The sequence below is a fragment of the Mauremys reevesii genome, linkage group 2 (assembly GCF_016161935.1).
Source record: "Mauremys reevesii isolate NIE-2019 linkage group 2, ASM1616193v1, whole genome shotgun sequence".
NCBI lineage: Eukaryota > Metazoa > Chordata > Testudines > Geoemydidae > Mauremys > Mauremys reevesii.
Genome location: NC_052624.1, coordinates 88,389,717 through 88,415,043, shown reverse-complemented (window position 1 = coordinate 88,415,043; position 25,327 = coordinate 88,389,717). Strand labels below are relative to the sequence as shown.

The window sequence follows — 25,327 nt, the reverse complement described above, 5'->3', positions numbered from 1 at the left end:
GTCTTCGAAGATCGTGATATCAAGAATAAAACCAAACTTCTTGTGTACCAGGCCGTTATTATTCCTGCTCTCTTGTCCGATGCCGTAACCCGGGTCACATACAATAGAAAAGTGAGGTGTGGCTTTCGGTCTCTGTGAACCCTGGCCAGTGGAGTTAACAATTGTGACCAGAACAATCCCTGTTGCAGAGAATAGGGCATTGTGGAACAGCTGCTGGAGGAGTTTTAGGGTTGACAGAGGTCAGACAATGTCTACACTCACACTGCATCAACCTCAGTAAGTTAACCAGGGCTCCATGCTGTTCAGGGAGGTGGTTTTACTGTGCTGTAAAAGGGTGGTTATGTCATTTGCAGACAAATCTCAGTGCAGATGCATGCATAAATCCGTCAACAAAAGTCAACTTATGTCAACCTAACTTTGTAGTGTAGACCAGGCCTTAAATTCCTAAGTACCTTTGAAAATGTGACTTAAGAACCTAAATCACTTAGGAGCTTTTTGCAAAAGTTACCCTTTGTTTTATTCAGTAAGATGATAAAGATGGATGAGCATCATTAAGAAATAACAGATGAAAATTTGCCTAGATTGAAATCATTAGGAGTTTTGACATTGCCTGCACTGTACCAGGATTTCATCCATCATGTATATTTCAGCCTCCTTACATGCAAAATGTCACTGTATAGTCTAATAATGTATATTTTAGTATAGTTTTGTGAACAAAATTTTAAATCCTGTTTTTCTTTAACTAGATACAGTAGACATAATTTTTAAAGATTATTTATTACATTAACCTTTAGCATATTCCAACACACTTTAAGAACCAGAATTGCTTAGAATGGGATATGATTCAAAGAGATGACAACCTATCCCTGCAAAAAAATATACTGTAGTCTAAAGTAAATTTGCCAGAAGCATTTAATGTGTAAATTTAATTAACTGATTAAAAAAATCTGGACTGATAACAGTACATATCAACATGACAGCAGCATTGATATTAGTTAAGAGGAGAAATCCAATGGGTAAAAAAAGAGTTTTGTTAGAAGAAAACAGACAATAAGGTCTTAGCTAAAACATATGTGGTGCAGCAGAAGTAGAACTGTATTTCTGCATGCCCACAGCAGAGAGCAAACCACAAAGGAACTGATACATCAGATCCCATTCTGCAAATATAAACCATTTACCGGGGTGGGGGAGGAGGGTTGTTTTAAAGCATTATTTCTTAAAGAAGAAGTGATAAACTGAAGAAGCCGGGGGGGCTAAGTTATAAAAGTAAAAAATGTTTGGCATTCGTTTTTTCCAGAAAACATGTGGAAAAGATTTTAAAGGGGAATTAGATTTCTTACTGGGGAGTAGGTATCTTGGGAGATAAGCAATCTCTATTTGGGTCAGATGCCTGGCTTTAAGAACAGATTAGCACTCTTAGAGGCTTCTCAGAACCCATGTAGAACACAACGTAAAAATATAAATGCACATTGATTCAGCAATAACACTTCAGATAGAAAAGAGGTCCTCAGATTGTGGTCTGTGGAGTACCTGTTAGTAGTCCACAGAGAATTGGTTGGCCCACGGTGGTGGCTTCTCTGCCTTACTTGAAACTGCTAAACAGCTTTAAAATAAAAGTAAAACAACATTAAATAGTTTTTAATATTATTTTTCCAGGTAAACAACTGCAAGAGTTCCCACAGAGATGTTCTACAATCATAAATGGGAGCAGGCAGTCTGTGCAATTGTGACTGGGAGGGATGGTGATCCATGAGGCAACCTACATTTAAATAGGTCTACACTACAGAAAAAGTTTGAGAACACCGTAGTTATTTGTTATCCAGAAGTCTGTTCCTTTCATCTAAAGATAAAGATGGAAGAACCATTCATCTATGATTAAAGAAATTAAAGAAAGCCACTAGCAAGTTGTATTTTAAGATACCTGTTATGACTATGTAAAGAAGCATAAAGCTGAAACTACTGTGCATCTATAATACATACTGTTAAATTTTCAGTCTTGAAGAGTCCACAGTCTGTTGATCAAATATCCCTAGGAAAAGACTATCTTCAACTGAGTAAACCTCATACCTGGCACAAGTGCAATTCCATAGACCAGTGGTCCCAAACTTGTTCTGCCGCTTGTGCAAGGAAAGCCCCTGGCGGGCCGGGACGATTTGTTTACCTGCCGCGTCCACAGGTCTGGCCGATCGCGGCTCCCACTGGCTGCGGTTCGCTGCTCCAGGCCAATAGGAGCTGCTGGAAGCGGTGGCCAGTACGTCCCTTGGCCTGCGCCACTTCCAACAGCTCCCATTGGCCTGGAGCAGCGAACTGCAGCCACTGGGAGCCGCGATAGGCCAAATGTGCAAATGCGGCAGGTAAACAAACTGTCCCGGCCCGCCAGGGGCTTTCCCTGCACAAGCGGCAGAACAAGTTTGGGTAACCACTGCCATAGACTTTAATGAATTTACATTCACACTAGCTGACTTCCAGTTTCAGTAAATAATTTATAAAGTGCTCCAGCCATGTCAAATTGAATAATAAAATCAAGTTACTACACGACACAAAGGAGAAAAATACTTGATGGAATAATAAAACAAAATCAAAACAAAAAAGAAAGGGAGGAAAAGGATGGTCCTAGTCAAAAACAAAAATAATCCCCTCACCTTTAATAGCAAATAGTTTAAAGATTATTTTTTATGGGGAGAGTTGAATTGAAGCAAATGTATTTTGGAAGATTTCTACATATTAGAGACTACTACCGCAAAGGCAGGATCACCAACCAAAAAGAAGTCATGGTGGTGGGTGGTATGAGATTGTAAATACAGCTCCTATCAGAATGAGGCCCAAAGAGGTCTTCACTACAGGCACAGCTGACACTGGTTAGGACTTTAAAACCAGCACTGCAAAATACATTAGCATTATAAGGAACTTGAAAAGCTACAAAATTTATTCACTGTAAGTAACCTGGATTTATACTGTAAATTCTCCCACCCACTAAACTTAGTGCATAGCAACCTGGGTGGCCTACACCACCTTTCAACAGAACCTCTCTGGCCCTGACCCATACTAAGGATTGGCATAGTTCCCCAAACCCTTCAGCTTCCTTCTAGCCCAGCTGTTTAGGCTTTGCCAAAGCCAACAAAGTACAAGATGCAGCCTGATGTGACTTGTAGTTCTCTATGAGCACATGGGAGAATGGTTTCTGAGCACTTTTTGCCCTAAGTGCTCGACATACTAAGTCTTTCAAACAAACCATTTTTCCCCAACTTCATTCTGTCTATTTTATTAATTATTCTGACTTTAAACCTCCATAACTCCATTAACTGAGCTCTTCAAGGTAGTCTGTTTTCAAAGCTTATGTATTTATTTATTCCAGTAAGACTTCTTTAAGGGAACTACATGCTGACATAGTTGAAGAATAGTATTGTTGGGAAATTAATATACATATTTCACATATACACACACCACATATGTTGAGGTGATATCTAATAAATAAACTGCACAACTATATAATAAATTGCATTTTATGCACTTTTGCCTATCTCACCTGTGCTCCGTCCACTAATTCATCTCCATTTTAAATCTCTGAGCAGACATGACAACCAACATGACAAAAAAATAAAACAACCTGTGTGACAAAAAAAATTTCTATTTTTACCCGCCTCCCAAAATGTAGAACCCCTTCTCCAACTCTCTGCCCACCCAAAAAAAGTACCCTGAGCCAAGCCTCAGGATAGTTAATATTCCATCCTATACGGGTGACCTTTTAAAAGTCAGATTTAAAAAAGGATTTTCCAGTTTCCCCATCGTCAACTGAGACATATAGTGATTACTTCCAGGCATGATACAACCCAGGGCCTTAAGGTATATTAAGCAATATTATTGTGTATGGAAAAACTATTTTAGAAAATTTATATATTTACAATTTTCCTCCAAGGCCTCCATACAGGAGAATTCACGATAACTAATGAAGTCTGACTCTTCATGCAGATGGCTATGAAAGTATCAGTACTTTATTTTTAAGTTATCTGTAACATTTATAAACAGTTACTCTTTAAAATATACAGTATGTGCAGTAGAGAATGCATAATTGTATATTTTCATAGCAGATTTTATTAGCACTTGTTTAGAATTACCTCTCTACATCATTCATGAGCAACAAGGATATCCCATTTTCATGCAGATTAAGCCTTTTACCACACCAGATTGCATTCTTTCCATAATTATTATTACTTGATATTCATATTACAGTAACAACCAAAGTCCTCAGTCAAAATCAAGGCTCGATTGTGCAACTTGATCAAACACTTTCAAGGACATGTTCCCTGTCTCAAAGAGCTATTTATATCTATACAGACATCTATAGATTTAGTGTATACATATATGTTTGACATTCCACACAACATGGAATAACTTTGAATGAATGCCCAGTATTACAAAACAAACAAACAAAATGATAGGATATCCACAAAGATTATTAATTAATTATTATTATATCAAGGTAGGGTCCAAACTGAGCTATACACTTTTCGATCAAAGGGAAAAACAGTGGTTGCCATGAAGAATTTACAAACTACAAAAATAAAGACAAATGAACAGGGAGTCCACGGGGGGCGGGGGTGGGGAAGGAGGAGGAGATTACAACATGCAAACTAAGTATTCAAGCTGATGATAAGCATGCATCTTAACAATTACATGATTGTTGGTTTTTCTTCGAAGTATAAACACACTGAATTCCACTCCCCAACATCTTCTCTTCACCCATTGAACCACCTCACCAACCCTCCACCTGAGAGTCCCAGCTTCAAATACAGCATCCTTACATCCCTCACTCCTAATATATGAACCCCTCCCATCCTGACAGGCCACAATATGGCCCTATACCTTACCAAAAGTAAGTGAGTGGCCTTTATTCAACAACATGCCACAAAGTTCTTAAATTATGCACATTAAAGATCTTATTAAATGTACAGACTCCCGTCACCTTCCATGGGCTTTAAATCATATCCTAGAAGTTTCTAGTAGTAGTTTGGATGCTTAGAATTAGAAAGTTCCATACTTAACTGATTCGTCTACTCCACAAGTTCCACCTTAACCAGAAAACTGTCCTTCTACTAGCATTCTCCCAATATTATTTCATCCCAATCAGACTTCAATCTTTAAATCAGATCATTAAAACTTGCCTAACATTTTGAGTTTCTGATTAATTTGAACTCAGAAACATTAGGTTAGACTGATCCTGTGTCTAAATTAAGACTTTTCTAGCACTTACATCAATAGAGCTGTCTAACTTTTCACTGTTACTCTGACAAGTGTAACTGTTAAGGGTCAAATGAAAACTCATTCAGCAAGAGCTGCCTCAGTGATAGTAACAGGCTTTCATTCATTCTGTTACTAAGATTCCAAGAATATAACAGGATCAGTGATGGAAGACACAGCCTCATGGGGGCTTCAGCACTGAATACTGTCTCAATGATGCTGGTTATGAAATTGGTGTTAATAGCCCGACACTGGGAGTCTCAGAAGCTAAGGGATCACTGACCCTGTGGAAGTAAATGGGTGTGATAAATGCTCAACTGAAGCACTTAGTGTAGTAGAAATGGCTGCAGACAAAAGAAGGGGCTTGATGGCTGGAGCCATCCCAGGGGACAGTGGAGCTAATGGCTTTTTTAACATTTTAAATCCAGGACCTGAAAAAATATTCTGTGGGAGCTCACAGGAGAGTCTGACTTTTCCTGTGAGTCTGCTTGGGTCTCTGGAGAAGGAGAAAGGCAGAAAACTGCTCCTTCTGACAGGGCAAAGATCCTATCCCAAAGGCTTCTATGAACAAGAGTTGCCTGGATACAATTTTGTTCCTATCACTGTCCAGGGAAACAGGACACACACACACAGAGTACATAAATGAATTACACTAAGAAAATACCCTGACTCCTTGTCACCGATTTCTCATCCAAACGGAAACCACCCTGCAATACCCAGGGATTTGGAGCAATCAAATTTTTGAATTGCTCTGCTCCGGTTCCGCTCCAGCTCCGGCCAAAAACCTAATGGTCCACGCTCCAGCTCCGGGCTCTGCTCCAAAGCCCTGGCAATACCCTGAATTTCATCTTCTACTTGCCCAAAGGAGGAAACACTTCTTTAAAACAGTCTAAATTTGTGTTATAATGATTGCATTCATATAGGGCTGTTGGCCTATTTTTCCAGCTCAGAAAGGACTAATGGCAGGCCTAAAAGTTTTATCATGCCCTTCTTTCAAGGCACAGTTTCAAGAATAAAACAGTTCAATATAATTTCCATATGTACACCTGGCCTTTCCCCTGAGGTAAATGAACCTCTAACCCATTTACAACCTCCTTGAGGGCACCCCAAATAGGTCTTAGATCTCTAGCCATCACCTTTCTCCATCCCCCAACTCTCTTCCCCTAGACCAGGTGATTTAGGCTATTCTGCAATTCACTGTGATAACCTCAGCAGGTCTGTCTTTAGTTCAGCACCTGTCATCCTGTCCTCCCAGGGGAAATGACAGGGTTAACTAGTGAACAGCCAGTATGCATAAAGCATAGTATTACTTATTCAGAATGAAAGCACTATAGGGAAAACAGATAATAATGCAACAAACAAGCTTACTACATGCATCCTTAGTAGGTATCATCATCTCCCACATGGAGAACCTGGTAGGTTTCAAAGTTCTTTAAATATGGTAGCTACTGATCAAATTTAGACCAACTTTAGCTTGAAATAGTTTTATTCTCTAATCCACTTTTTATTAGTTAGAAGAAAAACATAACAGAAAAAGAAAACATATTGTTCTAAAAACACATGGCATCAAAATTCCAGAAAAATATTTTTTCAGTGGTTATCCTGGAATTTCTGAGAGGGAAAGGAAAGGCATTTCTCCTGGCCTGTCTCATTTCAGTGTAAAATAAACTCCAAAGCTAATCAAAGATACATTCTTTTTAGTTTGAATATATGCACACATTTTGAATTAAGAACATGCAGTAATATCTTACCTGGCATGACCATAGTTTGCTGAATATTTGTGTCTGTACTTAAACATAGACGACCACCTTTGGCCAATCTATCACAGAGCAAGGTGATGTGTTTCTTCAGCCTGCTAGTATCTTTGGGTAGACTCAACTGACTGGTGAGAGTCAAGACCTGTTCTTTAGAGCTCTTGGACAGACATGTTCTCAACAAATGAGAGATAGCAGCATCCACGCTTTCTTCCCAACCCTGGGTGAAGGAAAAAGAAACTAGATAAAATGAAACAAAATCCTCCTCCTGATTTTAAACATACTGATAAATATCTAAAACTCAAAATGATAAAGAAAAGTTTTAGACAATACTGATGCACAAAATAGAGTTTGAACTACCATGAAAACAGAATTTTCAAAGTTTGTGGAAATCAAAAAATAACTAGTAAAACTGATAAAAATGAAATTTATCTCAAACACTAAAACTAAATGGGGTCAAAAAGAGAAATAAAGGAAAATTATGAGAGGATGGTCAAACTGAATACTCATTAAATGATAAAAATCACAATTTACTGTAAGCAAAATTTAGACACAGATCTAGAAGAAATTATATGTAAACACAAATGTTACAATATTTACCAAAAAAATTGGAGAGGGCAGAGCTGTGTTCACTCAGTTATTTTGCTTATGGAATTACCAGCTAATATTCCATAAATATAGGAGGAAACAACAATAGCAGGAACAACATGGTCAATGGGAAAGTATATTCATAACTATCCCACTGATCCTCCCCTCTAAGGAAAAGTCATTTAATTCTTTAGTGTTAAAGTTTTAAAAGCACTTGCTTAGTAGCATTGCCTAAGTGATTCTGGAGCAAATTCTGCCCTGCATTGTACCCAAACAAGCCTTCGTATTCAACAGATTGCATGAGTAAAACTAAGGGCTGAATTTGTTTCAAAACCACACCAGGGTTTTCTGACTGGATTTCCTTTGCACGAACAGTGAAAAAAATAATGATTTCTTTGACTAAAAATATTATGAGGGAAGAATATCAGCAACCACTGATATAGCTTCTTAGAAATTAAATAAAATATTAGAGCTTTCAAACTCATAGTGAAAATCTATTCTATAAAAACTCTTCCCTCTCTGACCCATAGATTGGGCACTGAAACCTAATCACAGTAGGGATAGAAAAAGCACTAAAGCCAGCCCCTCCAGAAATGCTACAAAACATGACAAATTATAGAACAAAATGTTATACATTTTGAGGATTCACTAGAAGACAAATATGTCCGTAGTTTTATTCTTGTCAAATGTGCATCTTTCTCTACATTACCAAAGTTTCTAAAATTTTCTAAATTTTAGACTGGTTCAATGAAAATCTTGGGAAAGTCCTAAACATATCACCTGCTTCTTCTGAGCCCAAGCATTATTAACTGGGGTAAGAGTCCAGATCCTGAACTGGTGTCCATTTATAGTAACTGAGGATCGGGCCCCAGTATTTCCCTCCAAATAAGTTATAAAAATACAAGCAAAAAGAATCATTTAAATAAGAAAACCAAAACACAAACTAACTAAAGTCAGGAAATTAAAAGTGGCTAGCATTCTCTCCTTAGCTCACACACGTATGTTTTATTTTATCTCGCAACCTTAATAATTTGTAAATCTAGTTTTTTGTATTTAATTTCCATGTAAATCTGGTGTTTCAATAGACCATAAAACCACTCTTTCCAATTCAAGGATTGTTGACCTAATAAGTCAAGTCGACTGCGAAAGAGCCTTTATGATTGGCAAAGGAATATGAAAACTACCTCTAAATGAAATGTCTCTATGGAATTGTTGTTCAGGTGACTTTGTACAATTAAGAATTAATTGTCTTCAATAATACAGTATATGGTAGCAACTTTTATTACTGAAAGAGCGGGGAGGACTAAGGAAGTGGGAATACACCACCATGTATGGGCTGAAAAGCAATTAAGGTCTGAAAGGGAAAAGTGTGCTATACTACTATATATAAATATCCCACATAAAGGTCTGATTCAACACTCAGGCTCATAACACAGAACTCAGATTTTTTTAATAACATATATGTTTGAGAGCTGACAGCAAACACTTATGTTAGGCAGGTCAGATGTGGGCAGTCTATTATCCTTCAGAAAACATTGCCAGATCTGCAACTCTTCCACAGTTGTTACAGCAGAATCACAAAGGCGGCATTGTTGAGAGGCTTAGGCACAGCACACAAGTTCTTCATATCATCATCTGAAACAGGCGTATCAGGAAGACACAATTTATAGAATATAATTTGTTCCAGACTTGCTTGAACAAACAATGCTACCGAGCTTCCTCTAATTTGTAGCCAAAAGGAAAAGGTTTGTCTTCATCCTTTTGCTTCTGCGCCCAGATATAATGATAAGCTCATTTGGAAAATAGGTAAAATAGCATTTTTATACTTTTTAGCCAAAGCAGAGATACAAATCTAGAATTTGGAGATTTAATATGGATCTGTGACAATATGCAAGACTGTGAGTACATAAATCAATAAATTACACTCATCAATATATGTTATTGTACACCTCATGGCCCCCATGTAAACCATCAGGTGATTTCTATGTGTGAAAGTTAATGAACTGTGGATCTCTTTTTGGCATGGCGGTGGATCCTGGATGCATAACCTTTGGATGACATCAAGGCCTTCCCACTCTCTTAACATGGTGGAAGATCTAAAATGATGCTCTCTCTTAGGTAGATGATTATCCTTCTGTATTCCAAAAGTCTAGGAAATAAAACAGAATCCCCTCCAGACAGGAGCATGGACTAGCTGGTGAGACATTTCAAACCTCTGTTGTCCATGATCATCAATGTTCAAACACTCCTAGATGCTCCCTGCCTCTATAGACATTACTCACAGATCACTAAAATGTATTCAGTGCTATGGGAGGAAGTTAGGTAGCTGCTGTGCTGGAGTTGCAGCGTAGAAGCTATTCAGCACATCATACAGACTTTCTATATGGACCAAGACTGAGGCTTATGAAAGCACCTTACATTCAAAGCTTGTAAGTTGGCCTAACTTTCAAAAGCACTTAGCACCCAACAGCTCCTGTTGAGTTTAATGAGGCAGAATTTCTGGCACATGGAGGTGAGAAGCATGGTTGTGCCCCAGAGTTTCCCTAGCAATAGGGCTGAACTGCCTCCTGCATCCACACAGACGAGATCCAGCTGATAAGTGACAGATTGAAGGAGATATGATGACTCAGCATGTCTCATACTACTTTTATCAAAAAACTTCCTAATAAAGATACTTTATTTACTATCCATACTACATACATTTAACATGCGCATTAAAAGAACCTATATGTGTTGCTTTTAATTGCTAATCTTAAAGGTGGTTATCAAAAAAGTGGCTAACTGGATCTAAGAGTTTCAGCTGAGTTTATGCAGATAACCATAAGTAAACAGTAACAATAAATCACCCGTCCCATACTATTTAATACTGTATTTAACTATTCGTTTTTACCAGTGCTCCACATTGGATCTAAAGGTTTCAACTTTATTAACACCATTCAGACTATCCTAATCAGCATCGGCAAAGCCAAGCTCAGACCACAGTTACTAATGATCTCCTTTAGAGACAGAGTCTGTTTTCACTGATCATTTAAAATAGCAGATGCTCAAACCAAAGACTTTCAGGCAGAGGTTGCAAGACAATCTTAAAGAAAAATTTTAATGGTGGACAATCAGGTTGATACAGCAGATTACAAGAGATAGCTATAAACCTCCCAGAAATTACAATACTTCCTTTTATTTCATTAAGTGGTACCTGAATCGCAAGCCATACAAGTGTCCAGCTTTGTGCACATATATATACTATTAAGCACTTTGCACTAAATCCCCACACTGAAAGGACACAAATCATGACACTGAATGCACATCTATAAAATACTTCAGGTTTTGGCTAGATTTTTGCTCCTGAAAGGCAAAAATTGTAATGATGCAAAATATGTAGAAATTTACTTTCAAGACATCAGTTTTCATTTCCAAGTTTTTGAACGAAACAATATATGCAAGTCTAAAATGAGAACAACCAAAAGGCATTAAGGCACTTTAAACTCTGTTGATATCAACAGAACAAAAGTAATAAAGCTTAACCCTACAAACATCCCAAAGGCTCTGTTTTGACTAAATGCTACACACATTTGTATACATAAGGTCACCAAAATGGTTATATACTCAGGATAAAGTTTTCAAAGGTGTCTAAGGGTACGTCTACACTACAGGATTATTCCGATTTTACAGAAACCGGTTTTGTAAAACATTGTATAAAGTCGAGTGCACGCGGCCACACAACGCACATTAATTCGGCGGTGTGCGTCCATGGTCCGAGGCTAGCGTTGATTTCCGGAGCATTGCACTGTGGGTAGCTATCCCGTAGCTATCCCATAGTTCCTGCAGTCTCCCCCACCCCTTGGAATTCTGGGTTGAGGTATTGTGCCTGATGGGGCAAAAATCATTGTCGCGGGTGGTTCTGGGTACAGCCTCACCCCTCCCTCCGTGAAAGCAGCAGACAACCATTTCGCGCCTTTTTTCCTGGGTGAACTGTGCAGACGCCATAGCACAGCAAGCATGGACCCTGCTCAGCTCAATACCGCAATCGTGGACGTTTTAAACACCTCACGCATTCTCGTGCAGTCTATGCTGAACCAGGACCTGCAAAGCCAGGCGAGGAGGCAGCGGCTACGGCAGCACGGCGATGAGAGTGATGAGGACATGGACACAGAATTCTCTCAAACCACGGGCCCCTGCGCTTTGGAGATCCTGATGGTAATGGGGCAGGTTCTAGCCATTGAACGCCAATTTTGGGCCCGGGAAACAAGCACAGACTGGTGGGACCGCATAGTTTTGCAGGTGTGGGACGATTCGCAGTGGCTGCGAAACGTTCGCATGCGTAAGGGCACTTTCATGGAACTTTGTGACTTGCTTTCCCCTGCCCTGAAACGCCATAATACCAAGATGAGAGCAGCCCTCACAGTGAAGAAGCGAGTGGCAATAGCCCTCTGGAAGCTTGCAATGCCAGACAGCTACCGGTCAGTCGGGAATCAATTTGGAGTTGGAAAATCTACTGTGGGGGCTGCTGTGATGCAAGTAGCCAAAGCAATCATTAAGCTGCTGCTACTAAAGGTTGTGACTCTGGGAAACATACAGTCCATAGTGGATGGCTTTGCTGCAATGGGATTCCCTAACTGTGGGGGGGGCGATAGATGGAACCCATATCCCTATCTTGGCACCGCAGCACCAGAGCACCCAGTATGTAAACCACAAGGGGTACTTTTCAATGGTGCTGCAAGCACTGGTGGATCACAAGGGACGTTTCACCAACATCCACGTGGGATGGCCGGGAAGGGTTCATGACGCTCGCATCTTCAGAAGCACTGCTCTGTTTAAACAGCTGCAGCAAGGGAATTACTTCCCAGACCAGAAAATAACAGTTGGAGATGTTGAAATGCCTGTCGTTATCCTGGGGGACCCAGCCTACCCCTTGATGCCATGGCTCATGAAGCCATGGCTCATGAAGCCATACACAGGCAGCCTGGACAGTGGTCAGGAGCTGTTCAACTACAGGCTGAGCAAGTGCAGAATGGTGGTAGAATGTGCATTTGGCCATTTAAAGGTGCGCTGGCGCACATTACTGACTCGCTCAGACCTCAGCCAAACCAATGTCCCCTTTGTTATTGCTGCTTGCTGTGTGCTCCACAATCTCTGTGAGAATAAGGGGGAGACCTTTATGACGGGGTGGGAGGCTGAGGCAAATCACCTGGCCACTGATTACGCGCAGCCAGACATCAGGGCGATTAGAAGAGCACACCAGGAAGTGGTGTGCATCAGAGAAGCTTTGAAAACGAGCTTCATCACTGGCCAGGGTAGGGTGTGACTGTTGTGTTTGTTTCCCCTTGATGAACCCCCCCCTTGATTGACTCATTCCCTGTAAGCAACCCACTCTCCCCCTTCGATTACAGCTTGCTTAAGGAAATAAAGTCACTATCGTTTAAAAATCATGTATTCTTTATTAATTCATTATAAAAAGAGGGAGAGAACTGAGAAGATAGCCTGGGTGTGGTTTGGGAGGAGGATAGGAGGGAAGGAAAAGGCCACTAAAAAAATTTCACAGTAATGACAGCCTTTTGGTTGGGCTGTCCACGGGGGTGGAGTGGGCGGGTGCACGGAGCCTCCCCCCACGCGTTCTTACACGTCTGGATGAGGAGGATGTGGAACATGGTGAGGGTGGTTATACAGGGGCTGCAGCGGCACTCTGTGATCCTGCTGCCATTCCTGAAGCTCCACCAGATGCCGGAGCATGTCAGTTTGATCACGCAGCAGCCCCAGAGTTGCATCCCGCCACCGCTGATCTTCCTGCCGCCACCTCTGATCTTCCTGCCGCCACCTCTGATCTCGAGCGCCCCTCCTGTCCTCACGTTCACTGGCATCTTTCCTGTAATTTGATACCACCTCCTTCCACTCATTCAGATGAGCTCTTTCCTTGCGGGTTACTTCCATGATATCCAAGAACATTTCATCTCATGTCTTCTTTTTCCTCCGCTTTATCTGAGCTAGCCTTTGGGATGGAGTAGGGAGGCTTGAAAAATTTGCAGCTGCATGAGGGAGGGAAAAAAAGGGAGAGAAGTATTTAAAAAGATACATTTTACAGAACAATGGTTATACTCTTTCACAGTGAACAACACTATTCACCTTACATAGCACATGTGATTTCACTACAAGGTCGCATTTTGCATCTTAATATTGAGTGCCTGCGGCTCTGGTGTTACAGATCTCACAGATGCAGGTCCCGGCATCAGAATTCAGTTTGCATGCGGCCATGGTAAGCCACTGTCTTTCAGCTTCTGCAGCCTTCATATATACAGTGCTTTACCCCTCCCCCCACCGCATGGCTGGTATCATGAAAGCTCACTGCTAATCAGCCCCCTTTCCCTCCCTACCGCGTGGCTGGTAGCTGGGAAGATCCCTGCTAGCCAAACGCGAAAAAGCTCATCACTATTTCACTCCTCCCCTCCCCCCGCTTGGCTACGTGCAAGGAAGGATTTTTTTTTAAGCAGCAGGCCATGAGCCCAGTAGGAAAATGGGCATCTCTGTCCCCTTAATTAAATTCCTGATTTTCAACCAGGTTACCCTCAACGATATCACTCTGCTGAGAATAACACAGCGAGATAAAGAACGGATGTTTCTTGAATGCCAGCAATCACCGGGACCATACGCAGCTATGCTTTGTCATGCAATGATACCCGATTACTTGCTACATGCATGGCATGGTAAAGTGTCCTACCATGGTGGACGGAACAAGGCTGCCTTGCCCAGAAACCTTCTGCAAAGGCTTTTGGAGTACCTCCAGGAGCGCTTCATGGAGATGTCCCTGGAGGATTTCCGCCCAATCCCCAGACATGTTAAACTTTTCTAAGTAACTTTACTGGCTGCGAATGCATCCCAAGTCCTCAGGGCAAATCAATCATTAAAAAATGCTTGCTTTTAAACCATGTTTTATATTTACAAAGGTACACTCACCAGTGGTCGCTTCCATGGCTTCACTGTCTGGGCTAGTGGCTTGGGAGGGCTGGTAGGGTAATTCCGTCTGGGTCAGAAAAAGCTCCTGGCTGTTGGGGCTAACGGAGTGCTGTGTGCTCTCTGCAAGCTCATCCTCCTCTTCTTCATCGTCATCTTCCCCGTCCGCAGAATCCTCAGCCATGGCTGAGATTACAACCCCCACCTCGGAATCCACGGACAGGGGTGGGGTAGTTGTGGCGCAGCCCCCTAAAATTGCATGCAGCTCAGCGTAGAAGCGGCATGTTTTTGGCCCTGCACCAGACCTTCCGTTTGCTTCTTTGGTTTTCTGGTAGGCTTGTCTGAGCTCCTTAACTTTCACTCTGCACTGCACTGAGTCCTGCTGTGGCCTTTTTCCATCATAGCCTCGGAAATTTTTTCAAATACTTTTTCATTTCGTCTTTTGGAATGCAGTTCTGTTAGCACTGAATCCTCTCCCCATACAGCGATCAGATCCAGTACCTCCCGTGCAGTCCATGCTGGAGCTCTTTTTAGATTCTCAGGAGCCTGCATTGTTACCTGTGCTGATGAGCTCTGTGTGGTCACCTGTGCTGATGAGCTCTCCACGCTGGGCAAGCAGGAAATGAAATTCAAAGGTTCGCGGGGCTTTTCCTGTCTACCTGGCCAGTGCATCCGAGTTCAGATTGCTGTCCAGAGCGGTCACAATGGTGCACTGTGGGATACCACCCGGAGGCCAATACCATTGATTTGCGGCCACACTAACCCTAATCCGATATGGTAATACCGATTTCAGTGCTACTCCTCTCGTTGGGGAGGAGTACAGAAACCGGTTTAAAGAGTCCTTTATATCGATATAAAGGGCCTCGTAGTGTGGACGGGTGCGGCGTTAAATCGGTTTAACGCTGCTAAAATCGGTTTAAACGCGTAGTGTAGATCAGGCCTAAGTGATTTAAGAACCTAAGTCCTGTTTTCAAAAGTCTTTTAGATGTTGCAATGCAGAGTGTCACAAAGACTAAATAGCTTTAAAAATCTGGGCTTAAATTATTTTTGAAAATGAGATGTAGGCACTTTTGAAAATTTTTCCCTAATTTTACCCAGCTAATGTAGTGGTTGAAAGAAAGGAAAAAAAGAAGTATTTGCTCTATTTGTGAATGAAGATTATTTTAGAATGCCTGGCACAATGCATTGTGTTATTCAGTTTAAAGTGCACAATTCATCTTCTTTGACCATAGAAATTATTTGAAAGTCAATTGGATCCAAAATGTTCTTGGTCTGGAACATACCCCTTACCCATAAAAATGTCTCATTAAAACCTTCAGACATACATCGTTATGTGAGAATCCTACCACTGCATATGCTTTCAGTTCATAGTTTGAGCCACTCTCATTTACCCATCAGAATTACACTTGTCACTCCCAGATTCATAAGAACTTTTCATAAGGGCACAAGCATCTGGTAACAGGGCCTAAAGAGGCAATATTCAAAACGTTCCTCTCCAATGTGAATGAGAGGGATGCCAGGTGACGTTTAGGTCAGCCCCAAGCCTCAGACATTTGGGCACCACACAAAGCAAATGATACATTTAAAAAAAAACCACCCTATATTTATTTAGTTATTTCAAGAGAGATAAGCAATAATAAAATGAAATTCCCATCCTCAGGTATGCCCCAGTCTTGCAGTTCCCTATTTCCTTTGAACCAAAAACTCCTAAGGCCCATTTACAGAGCCACATCCTAAATTTCTAATTTTTAAACCCAGTATTATTTTCTTATAGGAAGGAGCTAGCATCAACAGCGCTGATGCTAGAGGCCTCAGTTCAGCAAAACACTTGAGCACTGCACCTATATAACCATACACTTTGAGCGTCAGAGTTAATTGGGACTTAAGTATGTGCTTAAGTGCTTTGCTGAACAGCGATGGACATGTTAATAGTAGACCTGGCCATTAGACCTCTCTCAGATGAAGAAAGTGTTCCATAAGTACAATAAAGTGGTGTGCATGAAGCATGTTAGCTCTCCATTTGGAGACTGTGACCTATGGAAAGAGTGCAGAAAATCTTTTGGCCCCCAGTTCAGACTCCATGGCAGAGAAGCACAGGAGATTCACAGGTTGTACAAAGCTACAACCACAGAAAATGCATTTTTATTTTTTGTGCTGTGAAGCTAGAAACTTTGGCTAGTTTAATTATTTTTTTAAATAAAAATGCAACACATAACCACTGACCAGTCTTAAAGGACAATCATTTGTATTCATACTTACAACCAGATCAGGTCCAACAATCAGACGTTTTACAGTAAATATCAGTTTAAAATATTAACTGTGGTTATTTTTGCTATATTTTAACATAGGTAATAACCAAAGTGACTCAATTTTGGCCAACTGTTACAGTTTTCCCTCACAGAACATAAAGCAAGGATTTCCTGTTTGAATGAAAACTGTTTGCTCTTCACTGCATTTTGTGGTGTTTTTAATATAGAATGAAAACTATTTGACAGGTCAATAGAACTAAGCATTGTACAATTCAATACTAAATTGATTAAAAGGCTCCCTTGAATCTCCTTTCTAACTAGATAAAAGTGGAACATAATGCAACAGAAAGTAAACATGTAAATGCCAAGCGAAGAAAAGTCATTATTTAGCACGCAGATTATAGCAGTGACATTTTAAGAGCCAAAAATTAGAAATGAAGACAAATGAGCTAATGATTTACTCTGAAAGAAAAAGCCACATTGTTCTGCATACCCCTACTCTTGTGATAGGGTAACACTGAAAGAAGAATACAAACAGAAGATTATTTTGTTTGTTGTTAAGAAGTGAATGCTGTCTCCTGAAAGTCTGCTGAGACAAAATGCACAGACAGGATACCATATCTTTGGGAATGGTCTAAACTCTTCAAGCACAAATGTTTGCCCACCAGATTATCAGTATCAAAGGCTTATTCACGATCAAGTCTATAATATGGACAAATTATTCAGTTCAGTATAATGTATTTTTAATAGGTATCTCTATCACTCAAGAACTACAACAACACGTTCTTTAAAAGTTTGGCTGTTTTATATGTATATGCTGGAATCTCTTCCCCCTCCCCCAGGCTGAATTTTTTTAGTTAGAGAATGCAAATAAAGAGCAAAATCTCAACATAAACCATATGCTTGTCAATAATGTAAACCACAAAAATAATGCAGGAAATGGGAATCAAATACAGTAAATGCTGAAATTAGAAAACAAGGTTAGAAATAATGTAGCTGGATTCGAAAAAGTTGCTGGAGAATTTTATGAGCAATAAAGTTGGTAGTCATGTTAAGATAAGTATAATCAAACTTTATTTTTCAGGACAAAAAGCTTTTATCTCAAAAGCCAAGTGGCCTGATGGTTATATTGTTTTTGGATTTTCCTCTTTGCAGTGGTAAAATGTGGGTTTTCCTCAAAACAAGTCCATATACATACAGTAGGCACACTTAAAACGTTCTACCAATTTGAAAGATTTTACTAGGTCTAATGGGATTCCCCATTTTAAAGATAAGGGATATCTCTGGAACTTGTAGAATCTTTCATACCAACAGAATTATTTAAGCCTTTCCACTGTACATGTATCAGACTCCAGGTCTTGATGTGGATACAGTTGAATGGCCCAAGCGTAGGTGCTTTTCAATTCCACCAGGATAATCTCTGATAGTTTAAAGGGACAAAGCATATTCATGGACACAATTACAGATAGCACTCAATAGCAAAAAAGGCAGCACTAGCAGAAAGCTCCACTAGTTCTACTCTATGATCAGATCTAGATGTCAAACCAGATGGCCATTATCCATAATACCATTTAGCTATTAGAATTTCTACTTGAATTTGAATAATAGACTATTACTTAGTTTAAATTCTGACTCTCGGTCTCAACAGGTGTTGATAGTGGCATTATCAATTATATTAAAGTGAGGATAAACCTAATCATGTAGGACAAACTAAAATCAAGAGAAAAAGAAGGGAAAACCCTGTCACAATAGTCCAAAACAGAACAAGAAGGTTGCAGATAAATTTCTTTAAACAAACATAGAAGCAAAATTATTTCATTTTCATTTATACCTGAGAGAAAAACTACATCTGAAGATTGGGACAACATTTTCTTTTCAGCCAATCAGATCTGAAGTCTTAACTTATTATCGTCAATTACATGTATTGCAGTAGCACCTAGCCCAGTCATGGATTAGTGCCTGACTCTGAAAGCACATAACAAAGAGAGCTTGCCCTTTAAGTATAAGACAAGAGGCAAGAAGTGAATACTACAAGACGACAGGAAAGTATACAGTAATAATAAGACAATACAGGTTATCATGAAAAATCAGTGGTAACAACTTACCAACTACCTAACCACTGTCAAGTTTTTTGTAAGCATCATGGCAGAGGAGACTTAAGGAAGGACAGATTAAGAACCGATGAACAAATGATCATTACCAAAAAAAAAAAAAAGGCTTAGTCTGAACTGCAGGCAGTCAGAATTCCCCTAATGCCCTCCTTCCAGAATATACCCAGAATTGATATAAGACACTGCTTAAATCGCATGAGTTCTCTGCAGAGCTATTAAGTAAACTAATCTTCAAGAGTAACTATTTTCATACTATTTCAAGGAATCTGATTCCAACAGTAAAACCTAGAATTCTGGGTGGAGTGGGATTAATGTACAAGAAAGGTCACACTTTTCTTTCTCCATCAGAAATATGCTTGTCAATTCTACACAACTGGGATATAATCAGCAGTTAGTCTTAGATTAGAAAGGGAATGGAATCATGATCTGTCCAACGGGAAAACACTCCTTTTCTACCACAGTGTGAAGAACAATCTCCTGAAGCTAATAAATATGAATTCACACTGCTTGGTAAAATGTGTATGAATGCCTATGGCAGCGCTACATCTCTCATCCAGGGGAGCATACATAGCATATAAATGCATATGACTGACTCTTTCCTGGGGAGTGTTGTTTACTTTTTATCAGTATCTTTGCTCTGGTATTTTTCTCCTCTAAGAAGCAACTTGTGGTCCACTGTATTCGTTGATCTCAGTTGTGAGGACATGAGAAGTGAGACAGATATTTTTTGAAGGACTCTAGGCAGCTGACATATATTTTGGGTGCTCTTTTTACATCCAGTTTGTGCCAGAGTCTCTCTTGAGAATGAGCAGAAAGATGAGCGTCAATTTGGCTTGGAAGCAGAGTGACTTTCTTAAATCTACCTTACTCTCATACAAGATCAGTACTAGCTTTCTGTTGACTGTGACCCTAACTCCTAAACAACTGTTATGTTTTGCCAATCAAAAAAGTGGTCTTGATGGGAAAACAATACCTTATGGGAATACTTTAGTGATCTTGATGGAAAAATCTTGTAAGCTCAAGAAGGGGTATGTACAACTATACACCTCTACCTCAATACAACACTGTCCTCGGGAGCCAAAAAATCTTACCATGTTAGAGGTGAAACCGTGTTATATCGAACTTGCCTTGATCCACCGGAGTGCGCAGCCCCGACCCCCTGGAGCGCTGCTTTACCACGTTATATCTGAATTCGTGTTATATCGGGTCGCGTTATATCGGAGTAGAGGTTATTTAAGTTCTAGAGGAAATCAGTTCACTGAGTTCATCAGATAATTGCTGAAGTGTGCAAACTGTAGGTATTTTTTAGAACTCGAGTAATATGAGGATGGCTAGATAGCATGTAGTACCATAAAGCCTTTATCATGAAGTTGATAGCTGCTACTTTAACTATTAAATATCTGGGTACACAGTCCTGCAGAAAGTCCCACTTCTTGAAACAAATGGATATTAGAGATTGTAGCTTTTCTCTGGCTAGTGCTGTGGTCTGTGCACCAATATAATGAATGGTAACCAAATTAGAGAATATGCCCTCTATAATGTAGCAGATCTTTTTCTAGATGAGGACTGTGTTAGTCACATTTCTAGAGCAGGTTTATACTTCTATTCTCCTCTCCCTTTCAGTGATCTGTTTAAGGATAAAGAGACTAAATGACAAATTGGAACCTGATGTATCAGGTCCAGTCTAGATAGTAATGTTATGGGTCCTTGCACAGCTATCTGAATGTTCTTGGATAACTGTGGCTAAATTATTACGTGGCCTGCCTTTCGAATAGGATGTTCTTTTCTATCCATGCAAGCCATCTAGAATGAGAACAATTAGTTCCAGTTGTAAACAATCTTTATAAAACATCCATGTCTCCACCTGAGTGGTACATGGAGGTAGACTTTTTTTTTTTAAGGTTGATCCAGGCTATTAAGTTAGTTATGAATGTCAAAACTGATTGCAGGTATCTGAGATAGGGCATGTATTTGCTCTGTTCTTATAGGTCCAGGACTGTTTTCATATTTCCTAATTTCTGCTGGAGCATGAAGAATATTTATTTAGTTCTTCCTAAAGACCAGTTGGAGGAAATGCTTTTGTGGGCCTATTTCTAGGAGATACTGAATAGTGATTAAGATTTTTGAGTGGCTGGTGTGCATGTGAATGTATGAGAGATACGGAGGTGAGTCTTTCAATACTGATAATTATAGGTATCTCCTTGCAGAATTCTAGGTAAGTTCCTTGTATGCCTTTGGTAATAACTGCAATAGTATGAGTCCATCCTGACTGAAATCATGACAGACTACTCCATATCAGAAGTATCTGTCTACTGAGATTCATTGGCCAGTCACTGTATGGATCTAGGGTTAGAGGAAGCTTTATGGCTGTATTTTGATTGACTTTTTGCTCTCTTAATGCCCTGATCTAGGACTGCCTCTCTAGTATCCTTGGTCCTTTTATTGGATAACGAAATTGTGATGGACAAAAGGGAGCTGTTGTATTCATTGCATAATCTGTGTGCGTTGAACTTCTTTGTAGCTGGCTTGCAAACTATCTTATTTTGCTTCCTTGCACTGGAATCAGCTAACACCTCATCTATCTTTTATTTTTCCCCAAAGAAAAAGCCTTATGCTGGTAAATTTGGCTGAAGTAAGGTGCTGCTTGTCTTCTGCAGCCACTGTCAGAGTGGTCTGCATGCATACACGCTGGTAACTCTGGATCTCACTGCAGAACTTAATACATCCAGCAGTGTGCCTACCACAAATGAGGCCACAAGTTCAGTGATGCTCGGTGAGATTTTCCTGACATGGAGAACAGCTGTTGGACCATGATATATTTACTCTGGTGAAACAACTGGAGGAAATGGATGCTTGAAAAGATACTCTTGAGGCCTCACAATGCATCTCAGGACAGCTTTTATTTTCATGGCAGTGCTGCGCTTAGGGAATCACTTCCCTTCTATTATGATAATATTCTTTATTGGACCATCACTACAACATCTACTTAAGGAAGCATGATGTATGAGTTTCTCTGTTTCTGGGACCTGTGAAACTTGGAACACTGCCTACTCAGACATCTGGATTTAATGGGTTGCTCCCATTTCCATTTCATGGCGTTTTCCACTGCCACAGGGAATCCCTATTTCTCCCTTTGAGTTCAGAGAAGCATTTACCTGTTGGCAGTTTAATCCTCTGTAAGTATATGTTTGGATTCCCAGATCCCCTGTAGCCCTTTTAGCCATAGTTTTAAACTGTCTCAGTGTCTGACTCTCCTGGTTCTGATTGTCTCGCCCTCCTCAGTTGAGAAGGTGAAGGAGAATGCCAAACTGGTCTCGTGTCTTTACTTGGACTTCTTAGATTTGTGGGTATTGCTACATTTAGATTCCTTTTCTTTGTTTCTTGCCATGCAGGAGCTTAGGGGGTAGCCAGGGGCTCTCCTGTGCCCCTTTCTAAATTTAATCTGCTGCTTCACCTCCTGGGTAGAAAGCCTACACTTTGTGTATATCAAAATCTCATTTTGTTGAAAGATCCCGTCCAGAATTATTGAAATAGGTCATACCATGGTCCTGGCAGCATGTGAGTTCTTTGACTTGGGCCAAGGTGAGAGTATAAAGAGGGCAGTACACTCAACAGGTCACATGAAGAACACTGAAGGGATTATTTTACAAAGTAAAGGAATCCTTACAGGCAATCAAGGACTGCTTCACTTTTCTTAGTTTAATTTGCTGAGTCAAGTCCCTTGAATTTTTGCCCTGCTGTGGCTGTTGATGTTGTCTGATGTACAGCAATCTCCTTGACAACTGTACAGACACTTGAGGGAGAACTAACATCATTATTAATTTATAAAACTAAGAAAGATGTTTTCCATGGGCCAGCAGACAAGGAATTTCCCATCATATCTGTAAAAATGGAAGCACTTTGTTGAAAATAAGTGATAGTAATTTTGTCTATGATCTCAGGGATCATTTAACAAACAGAAATGTTTGCCTGATCTCCTGGAGCAAGGTTGAAATGAGGGGAGCATCTGGCTTCTTCCTTGGCCTCATTGGCAGACAACGCTGTCTTTGTGCACTGGGATGCATGAGAGATACATATTGCTAGATAAACATTTATTGGGGGAAAAAATCTGTCCCTAAAAAGAGGAAAAAATAACCAAAGGAGGGTTTAAAGCAATGGCTAAAATCCCTGCCATTTGCCCTACAAAAGAAACAGTAGCCTATTGCTGCCTTAATCATTCCTGCCTTTAAGGGAAGATCATTTGAAGACAGGTGCCTTGGTGACTGAATGCTAATATGGTCTTCTGGAAACAGATCTGACTGCCTTTGGTTCTTGAAAGAGAGCACCTACTTAGCCATGGTGTATTAACAGACATGAAACAATATTTCACAAGATGGTTGAAAATGTTTCCATCTTATTTTCTCAAACAAAGCCAAAGATATCCAATTTTATTTAGATGTTAATATTCCATGGCAATGCTAGCACGAGACAGCCAGAAAAAAAAAAACTGACTAGTCTATTTTCATTGTCCGCGATTAATGTAATGCAAAAAAGTAAACTAACTGCATGCAAAAAGTGAAGAGTAAAGTTATGTTTTAAAGTACCTTCAGTTTTAATTATTTTAAAAGTGTTACTAATTACATAGGTAAGGAAATTTGTTGGGCGTTTTTAATATTAATTTTAACCAGTGTTTATTTAAAACAGCAGTGCAATATACTGTACAAAATCATGCTACCTTGGGTCTACAGATCTTTCAGTCAAGAAAGAATATCCACAGAATTCTCCATTGACATTATTCTGACTACTCTGAAAGAAATGAACTCAATAGAAATGAAAGGGATTATGTCTTGGACTGCAAATGCATGAAGATCCTCTGAAGCACATATTGGGAAAGAAAATTTTTGTTCATCAGCGATATCACTAAGCAGTCTAGATGAAAATTGTTGTGAAATGCCATGGTGCATTGCACATTCAGCAGTTACTACACTTCTATACCTGAGGTGCAATCAGACACTAAATAAGGTTAATCTAATTAGCTTAACAAAGAGAAGACTGAAGTAACTTGATCACGGTTATTAAGTAAATACACAGAGAGAAGATTTCCGATAGTTGAGGGCTGTTTAACTTAGCAGACAAAGACATAAGATCCAATGGCTGAACACTGAAGCCAGACAAATATCAGACTAGAAATAAGGTGCTTTTGTTTTTAGTGAGGGGTAATGAGCCATTGGAACATCTTTCCTAGAGATGTGGTGGATTCTCCATCACTTGAAGTCTTTAAATCAAAACTGGATGTCTATCTAAAAGTCATGCTCTAACTCGACCAGAAGTTATGGGCTTGATGCAGGCACTACTTGGTGTAATTCTATGTCCTATGTTACACAGGAGCTCAAACTGCATGATCACAATGGTCCCTTTTGGTAATAACATTTGTAAAACTATGAACATATATATCTGACATAGGGTGGTCCTGCCTGAAATGATCCCCCTTGACAGGCCGCAGCATGACAAGTGCACTTGCCTCAGTTTCCCCTTTCAGAGTCCACCCCCATGCCCAAACAATCCAGCTTTTCTTAGTACAAATGGCCCTTGTGGGGTTAATTTATTACGAAAGGCCAATGCATGTAAGTCATAAAAAAAGAGTCCCACAACCAGAATTTCCCCAGCATAGCCCAAATAGTACATGCAAGGTACAGCCCCAGCATCTCTCACCACGCTCCAGCTTTCAGGACAGCCCTGGCATTAGAACTCTTCTGTCTCTCTGCCAAGACAAACACCCAACCCTTCAAGAGTGGAGTGCAACCCCTACTCTTCCTAGCAGGAACCACCACAGCCTCTCTGCTGGGAGGCCATCTTAACCAGGTGAGCATCCCTCACTCCCCTTTGCCCACTTACTGTTCCCCCTGGTTGCAGCTCTCTAGCGTGGCAACATCAGCTGGTAAGCCCCTTTCTGTTGCTGCTGCTCCCCTGTCTTCAGCCTTTTCTAGCCCTTGGCTCTAGCACTCCAGCCTACAGCCAGCAGCCATTGCCCTCTGCTGCTACTCCTACCTTCAACCCTTTGAAGTCCTCTGGCCCAAGCTCTAGCTTGAAGAAGTCAGCCAATGAAACCCTCGTGTTGTTCCCCTTGCTTTCAGCCTTCCCCTGTGAAACACCTTCTGCTTCCTACCTGGACTTTCTACAGTCCCCTAGTAGCTTTCACCTGCCTTATGCCTACTCAGGCAGCTCTGATTCACCAGGTCTCTCTAGGTCTCTCCCTGACCTTTTATAAGCCAGATATTGCCCCACCCTCTTAATTGGCCAAATAGGAGCATCTGCTCCGGCACAGGGAACTGGATCTACTTTAATCAACCCTGTCACAGCCACCCTGTGACAATACCAAATTAATTTGATGCCTGCAAACTTTTTATTATTATTATTATTAATATTATTTTATAGGAAATAGGCAAAACCAAGAAGACTTGTGGGA

The 25,327-nt window shown here is 40.3% G+C and overlaps 1 protein-coding gene across 10 annotated transcripts in view; it reads right to left on the bottom strand.

Moving 5' to 3' along the window:
- The window catches only part of BBS9 (Bardet-Biedl syndrome 9), a 493,039-nt gene that overhangs the window by 203,078 nt on the left and 264,634 nt on the right, over nucleotides 1-25,327 (bottom strand). For all 10 annotated transcript variants that reach the window (XM_039526584.1, XM_039526588.1, XM_039526586.1 and 7 more), the window contains one exon: nucleotides 6,990-7,212. In XM_039526584.1, the coding sequence (XP_039382518.1) occupies nucleotides 6,990-7,212 (223 nt within the window). The remainder of the gene's footprint in view (nucleotides 1-6,989; nucleotides 7,213-25,327) is intronic.